This window comes from Oncorhynchus mykiss, chromosome 8 (assembly GCF_013265735.2).
Source record: "Oncorhynchus mykiss isolate Arlee chromosome 8, USDA_OmykA_1.1, whole genome shotgun sequence".
In the NCBI taxonomy this organism is placed as follows: domain Eukaryota; kingdom Metazoa; phylum Chordata; class Actinopteri; order Salmoniformes; family Salmonidae; genus Oncorhynchus; species Oncorhynchus mykiss.
Window position 1 is genome coordinate 49,115,662 of NC_048572.1, and position 25,506 is coordinate 49,141,167.

Genomic DNA, 25,506 nt, shown 5'->3' on the forward strand with positions numbered 1-25,506 from the left:
GGGGAACCAATACATTTCTAAATATGAGATGCAATGGCATAGAAGGCACATCTGTCTTCCATGGGCACTGTGCGTCATGGCAGGATAGGCTGTGCTTCCGCTCTCAAAATCCATGCCATTACCTTGGCGCAAGTGAGCTGATGATACAGGTAAATTGCCGAACCTGCCGTTAAAGGGCTGGAAAATACCAGTGTGTCAGTTTTTACATTACGAAATTGCAAACTAACTTGCGTTTCACACCTGCGCCTCCTTAGCGCCAGCCAAAAATAGAGCCCCAAATGTTTTATAAGGCGACAGTACAGAAGGTGAAGGGTAAATAATGTAGTGTGTCATAATGTATTGTGTCATTTTGGAGTGACTTTTATTGTAAATTATGAATTTAAATGTTTCAGATAGTCCTGAATTAATCGGGAATAACGATGAGTGAGAAAGTTAGACGCATAAATATCATACCCCCCAAGAAATGCCATCCTCTAGTGTTATTTGTAATGGTGAGAGGTTAGCATGTTCTTTGTGCATCTGTAACTTTCTCACTCATTATTAACAATCCATTCATGTTTATCCGTAACCATAGTAGCATCCACATTAATGTATAAGTGTTTAGAAACATATTACATTCTTATTTACAATAGAGGGGACTCCAAAATGACACCATACGTTATTTAGCATTTATTTATATTGGGCACATCCGAAACACAACCAAAGCAAACTGTAAATGCATCCAACAAGTTTGTAGAGTCACAAGCTTGATGTAGATATTGCTTGCTACTGTAGGAACATGGCAGAAAATAGTTGACTAAATGTAATACACCAAGTGAATTTGTCCAAATACTTAATTAAGGCACCTTGAAATAGAGCACCACAGTGGTGGTGTCATAATTCCCATAAAACCTAGTGGTCAAACAAGGAAATGGTTCCAATCGTTTTCCCATCATTCATTTTTCGCCATTGTGAATTTTAGAAACACTTAAAATTAGCAACTAATTAGCATTTCATTTCGGAGGGGTAAATACAAGCAAATATATTGATAAAAGTGACCCTGTCCTAGAGAGATTTACACAGTCATCAAAACGTCCCACCAGGCCTACACAAAACACAGCCCTTATTTTAAGTGTTTTTAAAATCCTCTATGGGAAAAATGAATGGTGGAAAAACAATTGCAATTATTTCCTTGTTTGACCGCTAGGTTTTATGGGCATTATGATTCATACCGTGGCACTCTATGGGGGGACTCGACTCATAGTGCATTAATTTCTAAATGTTAAAACAGATATGGGAATAACCTCAAATAAAAGGTGACATTCTGCACAAATTATAGAGCCAAATTAAAAGTTTTAGCTTCACTGTTCAAATACATTTGTAGGGGAGTGTATCTGATACGGTGGCTGTAAGGGGCAAAGTAACATTTCTCTAACTTGTATTAGTTGAGGCTTCTTCTTCCAGGTGTGAATCAGATGACTGAGTAATCAGTTCTAAGGTCCTCATCACTGTCATAAATTTGAGATTTGTATCCACATTATTATAAAGCCCTATAGACTCGGTTTACACTTACTAATACACTGATGTCACAGAGAATAAATAAACAGACATTTCAGGTTTTTCAAATAACTGGCGTTAACATGTCCAGTTGATAGCGGACAATGATACAAATGTTTTCAGATGAACATTTCCACCACAAATGTGTTAAGTGTGTCTGACAACACCATGTCTACATGACAAGGCAAACAAGTAAAGATAGCTTTGTGGATCGGTTGTCTTGGGAACGAGATGATTCACGTCAGGGAGTTTTGTGCCACACATATTTGGAACGGCAAAAAAAACATTAGCCCTCGTTGCTCAAAGGTTTCACCAGGTTAAAAAAAAAGAGATTATGCTGTTTCTGGAGAGAAATCGGTCACCTTAAGCCCCCCCCCCCCCCCCTCTAAGTGACACTGTGACCAGGCTGGCAGAGAGTCAGAGTGGACAGCCAGGGTTAGGGGGAGGGAAGGGGGGGGCACTCTAATCCCCACTGCCCTTTTGGATCAGCAGGCCCATAAATAAAGTAGGACAGAGATAAATATAGTGTGACAGGCAATCAGTAATAAGTTACACATGTCCCCCAAGGACACTGGCCACAGGACAACTGGACTGTGACACACTGCAGCCTCTGAGTGAGGGTGGTTTTCTTAGGGGACGCCACTGAACACTCGCCTCTCCGAGGGAGAAAAACATAGACAAGGTAAGGGACTGTAACCTCTGACCTTTGTGGCAGGTTTACAGGTATTGGCAAAGCATGTGATCAGATGATGTTATCGCGGTCAACCGTCCAGGGGAACACTGTTTACCTATTCCCTGTAAACATTTTGGATCCAAATTGATATGAACCTATTTTGTAATTGAATCCTATTTCATACAACTTTTGAGGTATTTTCTTTGAAGTTGTATTGTATCTTTGCTGGTAAGATGGCAATGATTTTGGCCGCCAAGAGCATTATTTGTCTAGCTTTTTGTTCATTCGCCTGTTAACTGCAATAGCGTCTTTCATTTAGACGTTAAGTACCTAGCACAAAACCAGTCATGGCTGTACAGCGTGTGCCTTACAATCAATAGCTGCCGGGGCGCTCTGGAATTATATGTTTCACAGCATTTAGCACATGTCCAGACCCCCCAAAAAATGTATTTCTAGGGTACATGTAGCAGGCATAAAAAAAGTATTGGGGTCTTACCATGCCTTAGAAGTATTCCATGTTGTCATAATAATGCCTGTCAAAAAATGGTCAGAGGTCAAATATGGGTCAGATTACAGTAATATTGCCAAAAAAAGATCCAGTAAAGCTTCAACACTATACACGTCCTTTGCTCAAAGCAAGCACTTTGCAGATGGACTCACCACCAAGTGACCTCAATATGTCATGCAGTTTTAACTAAATACTAAAAGGTGGAACTTGTCAGAGGTCTCCTTATCCAATATCCATTTGCAAACCCTCACTCTCAGGGACATTGCATGCCTTGGGCATGGGGCCTAGCCTTGACCCAAAGTGAGAGAACGCTTGCTATATTTAACTAGGAAAGTCAGTTATGAACAAATTCTTATTTACAATGACGGTCTACACCGGCCAAACCCGGACGACGCTGGACCAATTGTGTGCCTCCCTATGGGACTCCCAATCATGGGCGGTTGTGATACAGCCTTGATAGCACTAACCTGTGTGATACTGATGTGTGTTTATTGTTCCATCAGTGTCAAAGGTTATACAGGTTGTGGGGTTATATAGAAAGTGCCATGAAGCTAATGTGGAGCCTGCTGCTGCTGGGCCTGATGCTGGCTGGGAGCTTTAGCGTGGCTCAGGAGGAAGATGGAGAAGAGGCAGAGGAACCAGCCGAGGATGCAGCTGTAGAAGATGAAGAGGCAGCTGCAGACAATGAAGAGGCGGCGGTGGAGGTGGAAGAGCCCGAGGGTCCTGGGACAGAAGCCGGCATGACTGACAACCGGCAGCCTTGTGCCATGTGGATGGGAGGAGTGCCAGGCACTCCAGGGCACAGTGGGCACCTAGGGAGAGACGGTAGAGACGGGCACGACGGCCCTCGAGGTGAGAAAGGAGATACAGGTAAGAAGACCAACTCTTCTTTGCTGTTGCTACATCATCCAAAGTTCACAGTAAATCTAATCACAGTAACCCGCATGAGGCACAGTCAAACGAACACCAGAACAGGCCTCTAAGTTCTCCCCGACTCTGGCGATGTCTTTGTGTGTACAGGTGAACCAGGTGAGAAGGGAGAGCCTGGCGAAAAGGGCGGCAACGGCGCTCCGGGACCACGCGGTTTCCCTGGCAACCCCGGTCTGAAGGGGGCACAGGGCGAGAGCGCCCTGTTGTATCATTCCTCCTTCAGCGTGGGCCTGACAGATCCCGTCCCCGCCACCAACGTGCCCATCCGTTTCAATAAATTCTTCCACAACGAGCAGCACCACTATGATGACGTGAGCGGAAAGTTCCACTGCCTCCTCCCCGGGGTCTACTTCTTCACATACCACCTCACAGTCTACACCAAAGATGCTCGGGTGAGCTTGTTCAAGAACGACAAGCCCGTCATGTTCACCTACGACCAGTACCACGAGGGCAACGTGGACCAGGCCTCGGGGGCCCTCATACTGAGGCTGCAGTCTGGGGACGAGGTTTGGCTGCAGATCTACGGAGATGAGGATTTTGGGGGGGTGTATGCTGACAACACCAACGACTCCACCTTCTCCGGGTTTCTTTTGTATCCCGACATGGGAGAGTTGGAGGAAAGGAGACGTCGCTCTGTTGGAGTTAGTAGACACTGAGGTTGTGCAGGACCTGAAGGGTGATATTTAGAGCTGGGTGGGCTGTAGTGAATTTTTCCTGACTGCTCTATATGCATACATTGCCCTCTGACTGGGGACAGGGGTAATAAGTAGCTTCTTAAATTAGTATGTTTTAAAAGAATGCACCAAATGTTTTAAATGTGTTAGTTGTATGATCTATAACATTTTCAATTGTTAGGTGGATTCTAGCAATAGAGACATTTAGTATTCAATGTAATAAGTTGTGCACTAACAAAAAGAGTATTGCCTGGATGGCTTTATGGCAGTGTCACATATTTGGGCAGTGTCTGTGAAATAATAAAATGTGTTATAGCAAATGTAAAATGTCATCAGATATGCTTTCTTTGTCAGATAGCCATTTCACATAGCAGTGGTTTGTAAACAAGATCAGCAAGTGAGTTTTGCTTTGCTGCTACGATAGGGGCGTGGGTAGGTTTGAGCAAATGTGTCCAAAACACTTCAGGAGTGTGGCAGGCAGGCCCCCTTTGGACATTTGCTGGCTCCCATTTAGCCAAACAGTCAGTTAGGGTGTCAGTAGTATAGCCTACTTATGGTTTGATGACTAAGGCTTTTATCATTGGACAAAGTTACTTGTGGTGGGATGCAATCCCCTAACTGAATAAATCTGTATTCTAGTAAAAACTTGCTGAAAGAAGTTTCACTGTGCTTGTCTCTATGCCAACATTGAGGCTTAAATAAAAACTGGAGATCAGTGCAACTTGTTGTAATGTGAGCAGTGGCTTCTAGATGTGACTCAGGGAACCCACCTCCAGAGCCAATGGGTGACCTCCATGTACATTGCATCACTTGCTCATGAACCAATTATAACTAAGCTCTTCATTCTGGAGGGTCTATATTGCTAAGACTAAATAGTAATGAAATTGTATCATGCTGCTCTTGGCCACTGAAATGGTCAGGGAACCACAAGAGACTAGTCAGGGCCACATGAGTACTGTCAATAGTACCAATAGATGTCTACTCTAGAAATTCCTCAGCACACAAGTGCCTTGTTCAGGGACTTGATACAATAAGTGTTTACATGATCGGCATGAGGGTTGCATACGTGTTGGTTTTCTAGTTAAGACACTTATTGGTTGAGAAGAAGAGAAAAAAAAGACCAAGTCAATGACAGAATGCTGGCCATAAAACCTGCCTATGAAGGACCCAATGGAAACTTAATACCTACCCATCTCCTGTTCAATGTTAAGACCCACTTATGACGACGAGACAGAAATGTAAATATGTATTTTATACCTCAACCTTCAAATCACGGTGCTCTAAAAATAGCTCCATACCATAAATAGTAAAAAAACAATAAAAAAAAAACAATTGCTAGTGAAGAATGTAAATGCTTATGAAAGATAATCTCTGATTCATTGCTTTAGGCACCATCAAATCAATAATAAGGGCCACTATTCATGCATGTATCCAGTGGCTAAGGTCCGCTGATTGGATTCATATTTCCTGATTGAAACATAGGTTGAAGATATCTTCAACCTAGATTAAAACCACCCATCAAAATTCGGAGGAATATCACAATGCAAAACTTGATGAGATCAGACAGCATGAACAGATAGCAATCAGCAGTGAAAGAGAGGTAATGACAGGACAGTATTCAGTAACCATTGTTGAGAAATATGCCAAATGTTAATTAAATGCCTACAAGGGAATCGAGGAGACAAATGTAAAAGACGAGCCACAGAACAGAATGATCATTGCCATTTCCAGCTGTATATTGCCATCTAGTGTCGCATGAAGGGAGCAACTGAGCATTATGTTTGAATTAGCACAACTGTACTTTTGTTTGCAGGTTAAGTACGACCAACATTTCTGAATTCATGCAGCAATCATTAAATGACGAGCATGTTTACAACAGACAGAAAGAAGAAAGATTCTGCTTTGTCATGGAGGGTTTAAAGGATTGGGGATTTTTGTGTTATCTTTGGCAGGTTTTGCAGTTGGAGGCAAGATACCATTTTGTTTTGAACAACTCTGGAATAATGCATTTGCCTTCTTGCAAACATCAGTATAACGGTGATAAATAAAATGAGAATATCAAGAGATTTGTGGTAGAATAATTTATTTTATTCTGATATACTTTTAAAGAAATAATATACAAAGCTATTTTCGCCCCATCCTCACAAAAACCTCTGGTCCCCCGCTATCTGATAAGTGTGTACGTCACTCCTGTTCTACAGACCAACACTTTGGCCGGTGCCTTCCCAAATTTCAGCACGCCACTGATCGATCAGAGGGGTCTTAGGAGAAGGAAGGCGAAGCTAAGTTTGTGGAAGAGTGAGACAGCATTGTCATGTGAACGTTTCATTGTAAAATAGTTACTTTATTTAGTGAGGCCTAAAAAAAGTTTAACTTCGGTAAAACTAAATGTTGCAAACGTTAACTACGGAATCCATTTAACTACTGCTGTACTGGCTTAGCTAGTATAGTCAAGACAAAGGTGAGTCCCATGAAAAAATTATCCCATCTTGTTCACAAGGACAAAATGAATAATGTGCAATAATTTAGGTTTACATAACCACATAAAACTAAAGACCCTTTCACAATTTTGCAAGAAACTGCACATGATAAGGAATGAATTATTCTGCAGACTCAAGCTAGACAAAACAGACAAGCTTACAAGCATCAAAGTTCGGGAGAAACTGGGAAAATAATCAAGTACAGATCAAATGGGGGTATAGATGGAGGTGCGCGTAGGAGGATATTCAGAGGGTGTGGAGGATGAGAACGTTGCCCTTTATTGTAGGATTCTGTTGAGGGTTTAGTGATATGGACTGGGAGGTTACCAGAAGGTTACTCCATGGGGCAGCATGTTCTGAGTCACCTGGCCCAACGTTAGAGGGGGGTCATAGTCATGTTGGGGTGGGAAGTTAGGAAGTCTACAGACTATTTCCATCCAGCAGGAAAGTGGGGAGAGAGCATGGACAGACAAACTTCCATCAAGCAGCTATGCATCTTTGTCAGATCACATTAAAAAAAAGTACTCCGCTAATAATGAACCCATGATCCTGGGACTGCTAAATTCATGATTCCTAACTATATGAGTCTGGAAGGAATCAAAGTTGGCTCATTCAAGAATCTTCTTTGCACTCCTTCAAGTCTATGCTTTAGACGTGTTCATGAATCAGTTGATTCATACATCTCAAGCCAATCTGAGTTCACGCTAGAAACTTCAGTTAATGCATTATGCATAATGTATGCATTCCCAACCGAAACTGGCTATTCCAGAGGAAAAGCCAGATATTCTCAGTTTCTCCAGTGCAACAAACAGTCCACGATTCCAAAAGGCGGCAGCTGTTTCTCAGGTAAGAAAAAGTTATGACCTGTAGGTTCCTCAGAATCGACCGGTTTGGGTGTCCATGAAATGCTCAACTAGGCTTCGTATTCTTTCAGCCTGCAATTTCATAGAAAATTTAAATCTTGGACGCCTAATAAAATCTACACTTTCAGGGGCTTCGGCAATGGTACGCTTGGCCCATGATGGTATGCTTGGCCCATGATGTCTTCAACAGGCCCAGACTCTTTTCCGTATTCCTCATTTGCCCTTTGGTTCATGACGTTTCAGAAGTGTTCAGACCAGGGCACAGAGGACCTCGTTGAGGGCTTTGACTGCAGTCTTAAGCAGTTCACCGTCCTTCGTCTCCCACACAGGTTCTCAGACCATGTAAGAGTTCTGGTTCTTCAGCTTGTCCAGTTCTTTGCTCTGCTGTCTAAGGAACAGTATTCTGGGAGAAAGAAAAGGACAGTTTTAAAAAAATAAGCAATTTATCGTGTGACATATAGACACAATCACTGCACAAGACAATTATGATGTGTGTGCTCGCTTGTCCTGTTCTCACCTCTGTTCCCTCAGCGTGGCCTGGATCTCACACACTCTGACTAATGATCTGAGGTTCTTGAGTTCAGTGCAGATCTCAGACATGTAGAGACTGCCCATGTTGTGGGCATCTTCCCGTAACCGTGCTGCCTGAAAGAGAAAGGCGGAGCTGGTTGAGAGAGTGCACCAAAACACAAATGAACCTTTAGCATGGAGAGCAAATATCAGAAAGAAAAAAACAAGCTTCTTCAGAAGGAAATCCCAAATCAGAAATGTGTTTCAGTACCGGTTAGTCAGACTACCGAAAAGCCAACACTCACTATGTATAGGGTCGTAGGCCTGCCTATTGGTTCCATAACCTGCTATCAATGTGTGCAAAAGAAGTGAAAGCAAGTGAACCCTTGTTGTCTGAGTACCCTAAGGCAGGCAGCTCATCTGCTGCTTCTGACTAGCCAGCCCCAGCTTTTTTTGGTAGTTCAGCTCTTTGTAGTTGAAGTGATGGCTAAATACACTGCTCAAAAAAATGAAGGGAACACTAAAATAACATATCCTAGATCTGAATGAAATATTCTTATTAAATACTTTTCTTTACATAGTTGAATGTGCCGACAACAAAATCACACAAAAATTATCAATGGAAATCAAATGCATCAACCCATGGAGGTCTGGATTTGGAGTCACACTCAAAATTAAAGTGGAAAACCATACTACAGGCTGATCCAACTTTGATGTAATGTCCTTAAAACAAGTCAAAATGAAGCTCAGTAGTGTGTGTGGCCTCCAAGTGCCTGTATGACCTCCCTACAACGCCTGGGCATGCTCCTGATGAGGTGGCAGATGGTCTCCTCCCAGACCTGGACTAAAGCATCCGCCAACTCCTGGACAGTCTGTGGTGCAACGTGGCGTTGGTGGATGGAGCGAGACATGATGTCCCAGATGTGCTCAATTGGATTCAGGTCTGGGGAACGGGCAGGCCAGTGCATAGCATCAATGCCTTCCTCTTGCAGGAACTGCTGACACACTCCCAGCCACATGAGGTCGAGCATTGTCTTGCATTAGGAGGAACCCAGGGCCAACCGCACCAGCATATGGTCTCACAAGGGGTCTGAGGATCTCATCTCGGTCCCTAATGGCAGTCAGGCTACCTCTGGCTGTGTGGCCCCCCAAAGAAATGCCACTCCACACCATGACTGACCCACCACCAAACCGGTCATGCTGGAGGATGTTGCAGGCAGCAGAACATTCTCCACGGCGTCTCCAGACTGTCACATGTGCTCAGTGTGAACCTGCTTTCATCTGTGAAGAGCACAGGGCGCCAGTGGCGAATTGGCCAATCTTGTTGTTCTCTGGCAAATGCCAAACGTCCTGCACGGTGTTGGGCTGTAAGCACAACCCCCACCTGTGGACGTCGGGCCCTCATACCACCCTCATGGAGTCTGTTTCTGACCGTTTGAGCAGACACATGCATTTTGCAGCGCTCTGGCAGTGCTCCTACTCCTCCTCCTTGCACAAAGGCAGAGGTAGCGGTCCTGCTGCTGGGTTGTTGCCCTCCTACGGCCTCCTCCACGTCTCCTGATGTACTGGCCCGTCTCCTGGTAGCGCTTCCATGCTCTGGACACTACGCTGACAGACACAGCAAACCTTCTTGCCACAGCTCGCATTGATGTGTTCAACAGTTGAAGTCAGAAGTTTACATACACCTTAGCTAAATACATGTAAACTCAGTTTCACAATTCCTGACATTTAAACTCAGTAAAAATTCCCTGTTTTAGGTCAGTTAGGATCACCACTTTATTTTAAGAATGTGAAATGTCAGAATAATAGTAGAGATAATGATTTACTTGAGCTTTTATTGCTTTCATCACATTCCCAGTGGGTCAGAAGTCTACATACAATCAATTAGTATTTGGTAGCATTGCCTTTAAATTGTTGAACTTGGGTCAAATGTTTTGGGTAACCTTAAACAAGCTTCCCAGAATAAGGTGGGTAAATTTTGGCCCATTCTTCCTGGCAGAGCTGGTGCAACTGAGGCAGGTTTGTGTATGCCTTCCTCCTTGCACACGCTTTTTCAGTTCTGCCCACAAATTTTCTATGGGATTGAGGTCAGGGCTTTGTGATGGCCACTCCAATACCTTGACTTGTCCATTTGGAAGACCCATTTGTGATCAACTTCCTGACTGATGTCTTGAGATGTTGCTTCAATATATCCACATAATTTTCCTACCTCATGAAGCCATCTATTTTGTGAAGTGCACCAGTCCCTCCTGCAGAAAAGCACCCTCACAACATGATGCTGCCACACTCGTGCTTCACAGTTGGGATGGTGTTCTTTGGCTTGCAAGCCTCCAAACATATGGCCAAACAGTTCTATTTTTGTTTCATCAGACCAGAGGACATTTCTCCAAAAAGTAAGATCTTTGTCCCATATGCAGTTATATTTTTTGGCAAACCGTAGTCTTTTTTTTAATGGCGGTTTTGGAGCAGTGGCTTCTTCCTTGCTGAGCGGCCTTTCAGGTTATTACTGTGGATATAGATACTTTTGTACCCGTTTCCTCCAGCATCTTCACAAGGTCCTTTGCTGTTGTTCTGGGATTGATATGCACTTTACGCACCAAAGTACATTCATCTCTAGGAGACAGAACGAGTCTCCTTCCTGAGCGGAATGACAGCTGTGTGGTCCCATGGTGTTTATACTTGTGTACCATTGTTTGTACAGATGAATGTGGTACCTTCAGGCATTTGGAAATTGCTCCCAAGGATGAACCAGACTTGTGGAAGTCTACAATTTTTCTGAGGTCTTGGCTGATTTCTTTGATTTTCCCATGATGTCAAGCAAAGAGGCACTGAGTTCAAAGGTAGCCCTTGAAATACATCCACAGGTACACCTCCAATTGACTCAAATTATGTCAATCAGAAGCTTCTAAAGCCATGACATCATTTTCTGGAATTTTCCAAGCTGTTTAAAGGCACAGTCAACTTAGTGTATGTCTGACCGACAGGAATTGTGATAGTGAATTATGAAATAATCTGTCTGTAAACTATTGTTGGGAAAATGACTTATGTCATGCACAAAGTAGACGTCCTAACCAACTTGCAAAAACTATAGTTTGTTAACAAGACATTTGTGGAGTGGTTGAAAAACTAGTTTTAATGACTCCAACTTAAGTGTATGTAAACTTCCGACTTCAACTGTAGGTACGAAATGTGATTGTATGGTAGTGCTATTTAAAACTGCCGTTACGTAATAATATATACACAACTCAATGACATGCATATATCCTACTAACATCAATGCATGACTACTAAATTGCTATCACAAATCTTAATTTAACAACTAACATGACCTTCTGTGTATTCCTGTTATATCCACACAGTATGGTATTATTTTCATGATGAATATTGAACCCATTAAAATCGTAGTCATACAGTTGACAGATATTAACATACAAACTACTAACTCGGTGTTCTCATATGTTGATCATCCCGTTATCGCACTTAACAGTGGAGCTCCTACCTGCTTCTCGATGTGCTCGGCGGGCCAGTTCTGGACGTGCCTGATGAGGTTCTCATCAAAGTGAGAGGCCAGCGAGGGAGTGAAGGAGCCGGGAGTGCTGGACTGGGCTGAGGCGACGTTGAGAACCGAATGGCCGCCGGTGGCGTTGCCGTTAGGTCCTGATGGCGGACTCCCCTGACTGCTGGACAAGAGAGAAAGCAGAGTCGTTATAAGGAGAGTAAAGGCTCCATCCAGAAACAACCTCCAGTCTACCACCTACACACTTGTGTTGATTGGAAAGGTTTGGATAGGTGGCTACTACAAAAGCACTTTTATGCATTCAAGCCTTCCAGATATACACAAGTGCCTCTACATTTCAAACTACCTCCGCTGTCGGAGAGTTCGGGGGTCCTCTGGATGTTTCTCTGCTGAAGCCTGTTGGGAAACTGGTCCTGGTTTCACTGGGGTAACCTACAGAGGCACAGAGGGGAGAGGGAGGGATGGAGAGAGTAAGCCATTAAAAAGGGAGTGTGTAAGATAAGGAAACAATTAAGAAAATTAAAGCAAGAAACGGGGAAGGAGAGAAGAGAGCAGAGGTGAATGGAGATAAAAGAATGGTGACGTGGGGAGAAAGAAACAGGTCACAGGGTTGAAATGAAAAAAAAAATGAAAAAAAAACAATACACCCCCAATCATAATATTATTTGACAAGTTTAGAGTTTCCGCGAAGGTGCTGACCTTTGGTTGGGAGGAGGCAGGAGGCATGCTGAGTGGGGGTTTCTGGTTATGGAGGTTGGTCTGGGGCGTGCCGTTCCTGGGTGACACATATGAGCGGGGTGAGGAGGTGTCCGACATTAGCGATATGGGTGACTGACTCGCCTGCTGGGCCGCTATTGGTTCATGTCCAGGAGGGGAATATGACAAAGGAGGAAATATTTTTAATGAAAGCAACCTTAATCTCAAATACAAAGGTTATTACTATACGGAACAAAAATATAAACCCAACATGCAACAATTTCAAAGATTTTACAGTTCATATAAGGAAATCATTTAATTTCAATAAAAGCTATGGACTTCACATGAGTGGGCAGGGGTGCCCACTCAATTTGTAGGATATTTTATTTCTGATCATGAAACATGAGACCAACACTTTACATGTTGCGTTTATATTTTTGTTCAGTATATAAATTATACATTTGCCTAGAAGGACCATAATTTTAAAGGTTTTATTTTTCTTATGCATCCAAAACTTTGTGAAACTCCGTGGCTATTGTTGCTTTGAGGACTACCCTGGTTAAATACGTCAATAGCAACATTTTCTAAATTATTCAACAGAAAACCAAATCAGATGTTGCCCTGAACTGAAGGACGCCCATACACCTTCTTGAGAGATAAGTAACATTTCCAGTTACAGATTTTAACAACAACAGCTTCCTTGAAAACATTTAATAGGAAAATGCTTACAATGTATTTCTTTCTGAATAACATGTCAGAGTGCAATGTAAGCATAGCTCTATTTACCAACCACAAGACACTGAAAAATCTGTAAAACCAGTCTATCTAACAAAAAAGAAAGGCATCAAAAAGATCACCAGAAAGGTGACATAACAGCAGCCATACCTTGGTTGGAGGATTGTTGAGCAGCTTGGGAAAGCAGAGAAGTGATGTTGAAAGCAGACGGTCCAGCAGTGAGGAGTTTATGAAGCATAGACTGCAAGGAAGCTTGGGTGACAGCAGCCGCGAGGACTGGAGGAGGGAAAAAACACACAGGACAATGAGAAAAATACAGATACGTACACACAAGCAAACAGGCAACAAACTTGTGTATGTATGCATGATTGTAACACATACACAGATGGGTCCATATCCATACACATACATTAACAAAGAGCAAGAGAGGAGAGGGGTTGTTGAGTGACAGTGAAACAGAGGTGAGCAGACATGATATAGGCTATACAAAACTGTCATTGAATGGGTGGTTTAATTTGATGATTTTATATTTACAACCCAGTTGGTAGGCAAGAATCCCTTTTCTCAGGATCACTCATCCACAACAATAGAACCCACCAACCCTTCGCCTCGATTAAGCTACTCCCTATATGGTGAATTAAGCCGATTCAATATCTGGTCGGAGTAAGATAAACTAGAAACCAAATGGGATCAGACTGAAGATCAAATCCACGTTGGTTTTGTGGTCATATAATAACTCCAGATATCAGAAAATCCAAATGTGTTTCACATTTCAGTACAGCGGTGGGGGGGGGGGCTGTAACTCCCATGTTTTACAATACTTATGCTCCATGAACATTTACATAGAAAACATGTCACTCAGATTTGCCCTTTGAGCTTAAAGTCCTATTTTGCGACTTGGGGCTCGTGCCAATTAAGCCCTTTTCAACCAGTGAGCCATTTGAACTCAGGTACGCTAAAGATCAAGCAGGAGAAATGTGGAATTGGCCAACTCACCCTCATTGATCTTGGCCATGTCCATGCTGCCGTTGTTCATCTGCAGAGTGGCTTGCAGCGCTGGGAGGAGCTGCCGCAGGAGGGCGGGGTCTTGGAGCAGGCCCGAGGCCTGGGTTTGGACAGAGGGGGACACCGGGACCGTGGAGGAGGAAGATGAAGGGGTGGGGTTAGAGCCAGATGCTTGGTTCAGGCCCGGATTGGTGGAGGAAGAGGACTGAGAAGGTGCAGATTTGGAGGACTTGTCCCCTGAAGTGCTCTCTGTGGGGCAAAAAGAACAACAAGTTAGGGCTGCGGACACTGGCTTGACACATAGGATACACCTCTATAGTTCATAGTGACTTCCTTTCCACCTCAACTTTTTTCACACATTGAAAAGGTGATCGCCATAATGCATAGTTGTCAAGTCTTTTCAGATCAGTGCAGAGGAAGGAGAGGACACAAGGAAAATAAGTCACGTCTCACTATTGACACATTGGCCATATTGTAAGACTGTAGATGATTTCATATACAAGTATAGTCATAATATCACAACAAAAAGGTACTCTTTAAATAGGCAGGCAAGTAAAAATCCAGATGTTACTGCTGCATCTGAAACCTAGACTACACCTCCCATACGCTCTACCTCTGTAGTTTTTATACTCACTTGTGGTGGCTGTGTCGACAGACTCTCGTCTGTAGTCCCGGTCTTTGGGGAAAGTGTTGGACTCCCTCTTAGATGGGTCTTTCTGCCTCTGCTCTCTGGACACAATGAAACACAAACGCAAGGTCACTGTCAGGTTTAAGTTAAATTAAGAGGAGTGTAATTGCTGGTTGAATACAGATTGGGAATGTAATTTCATGTCCAGACTTCTGTCAGAATGCGTAATCTACCAATCTCTGTTTTGGGACATTTTAGCATGCTATATATAGTAGGGCCCAAAAACTCAGTTTTATTTGTTGCCTGTTTGGTTTTTTCCATTTAGAATTGTTCTGTTTTTTTTCTCTTCAGGTTTTCGCTACCAAAATCACTTTAATAGAAAAACAAAATCCAAGTCCACAACAATGCTTAAACCACATCAGGACACCACTTTTGAGATCTGGAAAAACCCTTTAAATCAAGTTCGCAGAGACTTAGGTTAGCGGTGTTTCTGTAGCACACATGTGATTGCATAGTTTGCTAAACAAATTGCCACTGGATTGATTACAATAATCATGATATCATTCTGCCAGGTAGGCATAGGATACTTTGTAGTGAAAATGTAATTAAAAAGGGTTTTGAGAAAGCCTTTCCATCGTTGACCGTTGTCATTACCATCATCGCTAACAGCTAGGCATACACAAAGTAGACAGATGCACGCACAAATACAGGGGAATTCCCACGTTGCTCTACAGAAGGTTGAAAGAAAATATTAATAACTGATGCATTTTGATTCTTGCAAATTGAATACATTTAAAATTGTTGAATTCCGTTTTAATGTCTGGATTCAGAGATTCCATCTGCGTTTTCCGCATCAGGGATGTTATAGGGCCCTACAATAATTCAATCAATGAAATTAGGCTCATAAATATGTTAGAATGGGCAGTCGGACTACGGCAGCCACGCGGCTATGGATTCTGTATTGGGTTTTAGGGTAGAAACGGAAGAGTTGAGGGAAAAGAGGCGAAGAGTATGGCGCTTAGGAGTGACACTTTTTCCATGATTCAAGTCCTTACCTCTCCAGCCAGTCTTTGGGCTTCTCCCATTGAGAGACCTCAGTCCTGCAGTTGTAGTAGTACTTCTTGCCGGAGGAGCTGATGTGCTCGGACCAGTCGTCTGCAGGCTCATGAGGCTGAGGGAAGAAGGCACGACAAATAGGTTAACTAACACTCTAGGGTAGGTTTTGCAGAGTGCAAACCAAGTTTGAATCTGCATGTGGGGAAACAGCACTACTGTACTCCCTAGCACTTTTCCAATTGTTTTTATTTTGTTGATGAAACTGAGGAGAGGGGTGTCAGGCAGTGGGAATGTTTTGTTTTTTTGCAGTAAAGATCTAACGTGCATGCAATGGAATAAAATCAGTGTTCATTGTTTGCAGTAACTTTATTGTTGTTGTAATATCCCAAACGGACATGGCAGTATCACCAACTAAGGATTCTAGCTTTAAGATCAAGTAGGCCTACATTTGGGGATGTGATCAGCACTACATGTAAAATCAGGGGAAAGGCTGGTGGCTAGTGATCAGATTCACATGTAAAATCCTGTGTGGGGATCCTTGCTTAAGTATTGGGCCTAACCGATTCAAATGTAAGAAACAATGTGCTTCATCTTGAAAACACATTTAGGGAATTTGGAAAATGGTCAATACATTTTTCTTTTACAACATACAAAAAGCAATGTTAGAAGGCATCAAGTAAATACAATACAATAAATAAATACAGGATGTGAGCATAGGCCTAGACTAGACAGTGTTGAAAGACTTGAAATGCATGCGGAGCTAACCCTTCGGTTCGAGGGGCTGATATCTCGATGCAAAAGTAAATCTACCCCATTGTTTCTCTGCAGAAGTGTATGTATGTATGTATGTATGTATGTATGTATGTGGTGAGCTGTGGAAAGAATCTCCTCTTGAAAGACTGATTACCATCACCATCAACATCTTGATGGAGATGAACACCAGAGAACAACCAACCAAAATCTCATCATTTGATTTGATTTTTTCATTTGATTTGACATAGACATTTGAATGTGTAGTCCAGTTTCGTGTGACAAATGACCTCAATTGTCTCTGTCATCCGGACAGAGCCAATTGGTCATTTGTCAAACGAAACTGGACTACACATTCAAATGTCTACGTCAAATCAAATTTTATTTGTGACTTTGTAAACAGGTGTAGACTAACAGTGAAATGCCTACATATGGGCCCTTCCCAACAATGCAGAGAGAGAAAAAACTAGAAAGATAACAAGGAATAAATACACAATGAGTTACGATAACTTGTCTATATCCATGGGGTACCAGTACCGAGTCGATGTGCATACTGGAATGAAAATGAATAGGCAACAGGATAGATAATAAGCAGTAGCTCAACATTTAACACCATAGTACCCTCCAAACTCGCCACTAAGCTTGAGACATTGGGTCTCGACCCAGCCCTGTGCAACTGGGTCCTGGACTTTCTGACGGGACGCCCCCAGGCGGCGAGGGTAAGAAACAGAATAGCCACCCCGCTGGGGCCCCACAAGGGTGCGTTCTCAGCACTCTCCTGTACTCCCTGTTCACCCACGACTGTGTGGCCATGCACACTTCCAACTCAATCATCAAGTTTGCAGACGACACTACAGTGGTAGGCTTGATTACCAACAACGACGAGAATGCCTACAGGGAGGAGGTGAGGGCCCTCGGAGTGTGGTGTAAGTAAAATAACCTCACAGTCAACTTCAACAAAAGGAGATGATCAAGGATTTCAGGAAACAGCAGAGGGAGCACCCCCCTATCCACATCGACGGGACAGCAGTGGAAAATGTGGAAAGTTAAGTTCCTCTGCGTACACATCACGGACAAACTGAATTGGTCCACCCACACAGACAGTGTGGTGAAGGCGGCGCAACAGCACCTCTTCAACCTCAGGAGACTGAAGGACTACCTGACATGATGACTCCTTGCTGTCCCCAGTCCACCTGGCCGTGCTGCTGCTCCAGTTTCAACTGACCTGAGCCCTAGGACCATGCCCCAGGACTACCTGACATGATGACTCCTTGCTGTCCCCAGTCCACCTGACCATGCTGCTGCTCCAGTTTCAACTGTTCTGCCTTATTATTATTCGACCATGCTGGTCATTTATGAACATTTGAACATCTTGGCCATGTTCTGTTATAATCTCCACCCGGCACAGCCAGAAGAGGACTGGCCACCCCACATAGCCTGGTACCTCTCTAGGTTTCTTCCTAGGTTTTGGCCTTTCTAGGGAGTTTTTCCTAGCCACCGTGCTTCTACACCTGCATTGCTTGCTGTTTGGGGTTTTAGGCTGGGTTTCTGTACAGCACTTTGAGATATCAGCTGATGTACGAAGGGCCATATAAATAAATTTGATTTGATTTTTGATTTGATTTGAAGAAATGTGGCTTGTCACCAAAAACACTCAAACTTTTACAGATACACAATCGAGAGCATCCTGTCGGGCTGTATCACCGCCTGGTACAGCAACTGCTCCGCCCACAACTGTAAGGCTCTCCAGAGGGTAGTAAGGTCTGCACAACACATCACCGGGGGCAAACTACCTGCCCTCCAGGACACCTACATCACCCGATGTCACAGGAAGGCCAAAAAGATCATCAAGGACAACAACCACCCGAGCCACTGCCTGTTCACCCCGCTATCATCCAGACAGCGAGTTCAGTTCAGGTGCATCAAAACTGGGACCTAGAGACTGAAAAACAGCTTCTATCTCAAGGCCAGCCGACTGTTAAACAGCCATCACTAACATTGAGTGGCTGCTGCCAAAATACAGACTCAAATCTCTAGCCACTTTAATAATTGATGTAATAAATGTATCACTAGCCACATCAAACAATGCCACTCACTGTTTACATTCCTTACATTACTCATCTCATATGTATATACTGTACTCTATACCATCTGCTGCATCTTGCCTATGCCTCATGGCCATCGCTCATCCATATGTACATATTCTTATTCATCTCTTTAGACTTGTGTGTGTATAAGGTAGCTGTTGTGAAATTGTTAGATTACTTGTTAGACATTACTGCACTGTCGGAACTAGAAGCACAAGCATTTTGCTACACTCGCATTAACATCTGCTAACCATGTGTATGTGACCAATAAAATTTGATTTGATGTCGAGTCAAAAGAGTTGTAGTACAAAAAGGGGGGTGGCCTCAATGCAGATAGCCCAGGTAGCTTTTTGGTTAAATATTTAGCAGTGTTATGGCTTGGGGGGGTAGCTGTTCAGGGTCCTGTTGGTTTCAGACTTGGTGCACTGGTATCGCTTGCCGTGCAGTAGCAGAGTACACTATGACTTGGGTGGCTGGAGTCTGACAATTTTTAGGGCCTTCCTCTGACACCGCCTGGTATAGAGGTCCTTGGTGGCAGGCTGCGTGTCCGCACTATCCTCTGTAGCGCCTTGCTGTCAGATGCCAAGCAGTTGCCATACGAAACACTGATGCAGCCAGTGAAGATGCTCTCATTAGCGCAGCTATAGAACTTGCCTATGACTTGTATATGAGTTTGTCCTGTGGCTCAGGGGCGGGCCCATGATGTATTATTATAGCCATAGCCTGGTGAATGCCTACTTTCAGAAATAATTTGTTCAAGAAGAAAGAAGTCTTACTGTGTCTGACGCCTTGCTTTGATTTGAGTGGGAGCTGTGGTTGTGCACATTCTCTTGCGGAGAGCAGCTGGTACCTATAAAATAAACAACGAGAACACTTATGAGAAATAAAACAGAATTAGCAATGATAGACATGACAAGTGAGGCTACCCATTCATTGAACAAAATATTTGTGCAGTAACATGGAATTTACAGTGGCTATCCATTTTATGAAGTACCCGGGTACAGTATGTCAAAAATGTATACTTTAGTGCACAAGAGAATACTAATATCGCCTAGGTGCATGTCAGTTTTAGCATTCTACAGCGCTTGCTCATTTGACAAGACAGTAACAAGTTAACTAGCTATAAACTAGTGCCCAGGCTACCATATACTAGCACTTGTGGAACACCAGCTACATAACTTCTTATGTTAATGTTGCATTGATGTCTGTGTATAGACTTGACCAACAGTTGTGTGTATATCTTCAGTCAGGAATTGGGCCTTAGGCTAGACTATAGTAATTTAAATATTTCCAGTGGTCAATGTCTTGTTGTACGCGAGTATCTATGCATGTTTTGAGCAGGTGACGTGTGCAGAAGAAGTCCAAGTGATTTTAATAGCCCAATCAACAGTTTATACAGTGCCTTGCGAAAGTATTCGGCCCCCTTGAACTTTGCGACCCTTTGCCACATTTCAGGCTTCAAACATAAAGATATAAAACTGTATTTTTTTGTGGACAATCAACAACAAGTGGGACACAATCATGAAGTGGAACGACATTTATTGGATATTTCAAACTTATTTAACAAATCAAAAACTGAAAAATTGGGCGTGCAAAATTATTCAGCCCCCTTAAGTTAATACTTTGTAGCGCCACCTTTTGCTGCGATTACAGCTGTAAGTCGCTTGGGGTATGTCTCTATCAGTTTTGCACATCGAGAGACTGAATTTTTTCCCCATTACTCCTTGCAAAACAGCTCGAGCTCAGTGAGGTTCGATGGAGAGCATTTGTGAACAGCAGTTTTCAGTTCTTTCCACAGATTCTCGATTGGATTCAGGTCTGGACTTTGACTTGGCCATTCTAACACCTGGATATGTTTATTTTTGAACCATTCCATTGTAGATTTTGCTTTATGTTTTGGATCATTGTCTTGTTGGAAGACAAATCTCCATCCCAGTCTCAGGTCTTTTGCAGACTCCATCAGGTTTTCTTCCAGAATGGTCCTGTATTTGGCTCCATCCATCTTCCCATCAATTTTAACCATCTTCCCTGTCCCCGCTGAAGAAAAGCAGGCCCAAACCATGATGCTGACACCACCATGTTTGACAGTGGGGATGGTGTGTTCAGGGTGGTGAGCTGTGTTGCTTTTACGGCAAACATAACGTCTTGCATTGTTGCCAAAAAGTTCAATTTTGGTTTCATCTGACCAGAGCACCTTCTTCCACATGTTTGGTGTGTCTCCCAGGTGGCTTGTGGCAAACTTTAAACGACACTTTTTATGGATATCTTTAAGAAATGGCTTTCTTCTTGCCACTCTTCCATAAAGGCCAGATTTGTGCAATATACGACTGATTGTTGGCCTATGGACAGAGTCTCCCACCTCAGCTGTAGATCTCTGCAGTTCATCGAGAGTGATCATGGGCCTCTTGGCTGCATCTCTGATCAGTCTTCTCCTTGTATGAGCTGAAAGTTTAGAGGGACGGCCAGGTCTTGGTAGATTTGCAGTGGTCTGATACTCCTTCCATTTCAATATTATCGCTTGCACAGTGCTCCTTGGGATGTTTAAAGCTTGGGAAATCTTTTTGTATCCAAATCCGGCTTTAAACTTCTTCACAACAGTATCTCGGACCTGCCTGGTGTGTTCCTTGTTCTTCATGATGCTCTCTGCGCTTTTAACGGACCTCTGAGACTATCACAGTGCAGGTGCATTTATACGGAGACTTGATTACACACAGGTGGATTGTATTTATCATCATTAGTCATTTAGGTCAACATTGGATCATTCAGAGATCCTCACTGAACTTCTGGAGAGTTTGCTGCACTGAAAGTAAAGGGTCTGAATTTTGCACGCCCAATTTTTCAGTTTTTGATTTGTTAAAAAGTTTGAAATATCCAATAAATGTCGTTCCACTTCATGATTGTGTCCTGCTTGTTGTTGATTCTTCACAAAAAAATACAGTTTTATATCTTTATGTTTGAAGCCTGAAATGTGGCAAAAGGTCGCTAAGTTCAAGGGGGCCGAATACTTTCGCAAGGCACTGTATATATTTTAAGCAGCAGAACAAGATAACAGATTATTTTTAATTTGATGTAGTATCTCGCTAGCCTAGTCCCAGATAAAGCCAACTCCAAAAGGTTGCTTGGCATAACGAAAACCACAGGAATTGGCTAAACAGCACAAACATACTTAGGACCAGGTTAAGCTCTCATCTGGCTGAACAAACGTGCAAGCTTCTCTGTGCACACAGTACTGTTGACAAGCATACAGAGAAGGGAACATCTGCATTTGTGTGTAGCTCGGTTCTCTTTGGGCTTACCACCATCTTTGCCTCGGAGTGTGTGAAATGTTTTTGTTTTGCTGTGCCCGTCGCTGTACTTATTGACCGGACTTTCATCAGAGCGCCGGAGCATTTTGTAGGGCGGTGTAGGATCTGATAACCCATCTCGCATTTTATCGTGACCGTGAAGGGTGGTAGATTGACTCTTTGGCTGGGATTTGTGAGTCTGCAATACAAATAGACTTGTGTTAGTCAACATATCAATAGAAAGCCACCTCTTCTGTTTGATAAACACCTGACATTATACTGTAGGCCTATTTCCCACTCTTGACATTGTGCTGTAATTCTCATTCCTGCCTATGTATGCACAACCTTTTTTATTCCCTAACCTTAACCCAATTATTTTTGCCTGCATTTGTCATTACGGTTCTGTAATTGTTGCACTTTTATAAAGCATCTTAAGGTGGGTTAATCCTTGTGCAGTATTCAGACTAGCAAGCTATGTAGTTGGCTAGCTAACTTTCGGTATAGGTCATTATCAATAAAACGCCACAACATGATGAAGAGCGTTCGATTTGGCTGCTGGGGGGGAAGGAGACCCCGAGCTCTGCAAAAACCCGTTGACAGCTACGGTTTTAATATCATCACCACTTGAAGAGCATAGTCAGGACTACACATTTAGCTCTGTAATAGTTATATTGCAAGTAACAATGCTTTTTTTATGGTCAGTAGCTAAACATCAATGCATAATGTATTTTCAAATTCGTGAGTGTAGCCTATCCATTTGTCACGTCGCTAGCTAAACAACCGACGTGTAATTTCGCTTGCTTCATCAGCGATTGGGATTTTGGAAAGAGTTTGACATCTGCAACTCCTCATCCTTGTAAAAAGTTGTCAGTCGGACTACTGTCATCACCACCATAGATTAAACAGTATTTGGATATCGCCATCTTGTTTATCCCCTCAAAGTTAGCTTGTTAAACTAGCCATATTGACGTGATATGTGATTTGTTAGCCAATTTGATGTGGTCCATCATGTCTGTCAGCAATTGCGATTAAACACTCTTTAAAGCAATGTTGAAAATGGGATAGCGTTATCTAACTTCGCTAGGTAACATAGCTACGTTGGTTGGAGAGAGAAAAAAGTACACTCACGTTACTAGGTCTACTTACCAAACTGTTTAGCCAACTGTACAACGTTTCTACCCGTAGCTCGCACAATAAACATTATCAGCCAACAGTAGGGCCTACATCGGCAAATGCGCCCTTCTGCTGCTTGACAGGCAAAGCGCAAAGGCTTGTCAGGTAGCTATCGTTCACATATATCAAATTAATGGTGGCCAATATGCGATATCGTGAGGCTACCCTCACGTATCTAAAAGTACATGATCAATTGATATTTGCTGATCGTTTAAAGCATGCGGTTACTTGCTGTATAACTTGGATTCGCGCTAAATGGGCGCAATCGGAAATGTGTATTTCTGACTACGCTCTTCAAAGGGTTATTACAACCAAATAGTTAATATTTATTTAACAATCTCTTGAAAATGTCATGTAGTTGTCAATGGTTTCAGCGCTCTCCACCTTGAGGTTTTATTGATAAAGACCTAGCTATAGTTAGCTCTTACTAACGTTAGCCAGATAACGTTACCGATCAGAAGATAATTATCCAGCTACACTAGCTAGAAAATTGGCTATTTAGTAGGTTATATACGATATGGTAATGCTACATTCGTTATCCTGCTGGGTATCAAGGCCTGCAATTTCAAGCTCTCTCGTAAAGGTAAACATGGTTAGCGTTGGCTAGCTACGTCACGGGAAAACAGTCAGCAGTTAGTTAAGTTACCTGGCTAGTTAACCATCAGTTGTTTCTAAACACATTACGTAGTTCGCTAGTGTAAATAGCTAACGTTAGATGTAGGCCAACGTATCTTCAGTAACGTAATTTTGCACAAAACTGAGCCATGGCTTGGGAGTTGCAAAGCCAGGCTGAGGCCTGCCTAGCTTACGAGTTAAGTTAGCTAACGTTAGTTAGGTTGCTATTTTAACCAGTTATAGTAGCTAACTAAGTTAGCTAGATAAGATACTTGTTAACCAGGCAGCTAGCTAATTAGCCTATATTCACCATTTACCTGATAGGGTTGGGAATCCCTTCGGTCGTTGCACCTGAAATATAGGAAAATAAAGTTAGCCAAGTTATAGGGCACGCATCTAAAATGTTGATGCCGTCTCTGCTCGCGCTGCAAAATATGCTACAAGTAGCTAGCTAGCGAAAATCGAGTTAGCTGTAACTAGCTAGACATGATAGTTGGCAGCATTGTTTTAAAGGAGTGGTGGAGCCGTCAATGAGAAGTGGCAGTAAAACGTATTGTCGTTTACCCATCGCTGAGTCTCGGTTGTTTCCTTGCATGCATTACCATCAATGCCGTGTTGATGTGTGTGTGCGCGCGAGGGGGTGAACTATGGACAACAAAATAGTATTCTCGTCTTTGGTAACTTAATCTTGGCGACGTCTCTGTATTTAGTTAGCCAGCTAGGGACGCTAGCAACTAAATTTTTACAGTGGCTAGCTACGCTATGTTGAAAACGGCCTTTGGTACATTTTTTGCTCGCCTAAACTGCACAATCTCTCCAGTGCAGTGCAAGGAAACAGACGAAGCAATGCGAACTGCCCCGCCTCCAATGTCTTAGCTATTTCCGGGATACTCCCATGTCGGAAAAGAGTCGCAAATCATAATTTATAAAGGGTTTGCAACGCAGTCTTACAAATAACTTTCTCACCAAGAAAGGTGGACACAGAGGAAATACAATGGTTGAAATAACAACACAGCTCACCTAACTGCTAATGCACATGGCTAAGAAAAGGAGATGATGAGAGCAAGGTTCACAAAAGTAATTATAAAAGTGGTAGGCATATGCGCTTTCCCCTACCCCAGTAGCCTATTTCGATAGTCTAAAAAAAACTCTCACAGTGCCCAATGCAACATTAAATTATAAATCAATCACTATCCCCTTCCCCTAGTGTTCTTAGTTCATCCATGGGCTTTGCAAAGCAATGCCCAATCTAATCAAAGTGATAGTTTGTTGAATTTCACAGCACTAGGCTGAGACAAAAGCCTAAATAGACGGTGGCCCATCTGGGCCAGTAAGAACACTTCCCATATTTTGCAGGGATTGACCCTGATCTGGACAGCCTACCAATCAGGACCAATGCTGTTTTTATGTATCGCTGTCTGTCTAGTATGTCTGTCTGTTCATCTATATAATGGCAAGGAGACATCAGACCATGCCTTTGTTTGGCCTCTGCTTTCCAATGCCTGTTCTGGTCCACTCAGATCCAAATGAACCGACCTCGTGATATAGAACTGATGGGGAAACGTGTAGGGCGAGGGGGACATTTGCACCAAAGTTTTATTGAACCTTTACGCTTGCCTGGTAAATTTGGGTCAGAGCTGGTGACAGGTCACATGGACCAATACTGTCTGGATCAGACTGGCTCTTACTGCTTTTACTCTATGTTTGTCTCTTATTTTGTTCACGTGTGGATGTTCAAATGGACCCAACATCTCACGTTTTAGAAGGAGAAACATCCATGGAGTAA

General features: G+C 42.9%; 2 protein-coding genes across 5 annotated transcripts; one reads left to right on the plus strand and one right to left on the minus strand.

The window, feature by feature from the left end:
• The first annotated feature begins 2,065 nt into the window (after nucleotides 1–2,065).
• Nucleotides 2,066–4,648, plus strand: adipoqb (adiponectin, C1Q and collagen domain containing, b). 2 transcript variants are annotated; one of them, XM_021611257.2, is made up of 3 exons: nucleotides 2,066–2,218; nucleotides 3,221–3,587; nucleotides 3,738–4,648. In XM_021611257.2, exons 2-3 carry the CDS (start codon nucleotides 3,263–3,265, stop codon nucleotides 4,301–4,303), a joined length of 891 nt encoding a protein of 296 aa, XP_021466932.1. In that variant the 5' UTR covers nucleotides 2,066–2,218; nucleotides 3,221–3,262; the 3' UTR covers nucleotides 4,304–4,648.
• Nucleotides 4,649–6,387: 1,739 nt separating this feature from the next.
• On the minus strand, nucleotides 6,388–25,051 carry LOC110529994 (WW domain-containing adapter protein with coiled-coil). 3 transcript variants are annotated; one of them, XM_021612741.2, is made up of 13 exons: nucleotides 24,741–25,051; nucleotides 24,038–24,071; nucleotides 21,945–22,131; nucleotides 19,425–19,498; nucleotides 15,811–15,926; nucleotides 14,762–14,856; nucleotides 14,119–14,376; nucleotides 13,273–13,398; nucleotides 12,391–12,542; nucleotides 12,038–12,123; nucleotides 11,674–11,854; nucleotides 8,182–8,309; nucleotides 6,388–8,067 (listed from the first exon to the last, which is right to left on the minus strand). In XM_021612741.2, exons 3-13 carry the CDS (start codon nucleotides 22,075–22,077, stop codon nucleotides 7,998–8,000), a joined length of 1,419 nt encoding a protein of 472 aa, XP_021468416.1. In that variant the 5' UTR covers nucleotides 22,078–22,131; nucleotides 24,038–24,071; nucleotides 24,741–25,051; the 3' UTR covers nucleotides 6,388–7,997. The 3 variants fall into 3 exon arrangements, with proteins under 3 accessions (XP_021468416.1, XP_021468415.1, XP_021468414.1); XM_021612740.2 differs by lacking the exon at nucleotides 24,741–25,051 and adding an exon at nucleotides 24,285–24,612 and having other exon boundaries at nucleotides 11,674–11,851; XM_021612739.2 differs by lacking the exon at nucleotides 24,741–25,051 and adding an exon at nucleotides 24,285–24,611.
• Nucleotides 25,052–25,506: the final 455 nt, after the last annotated feature.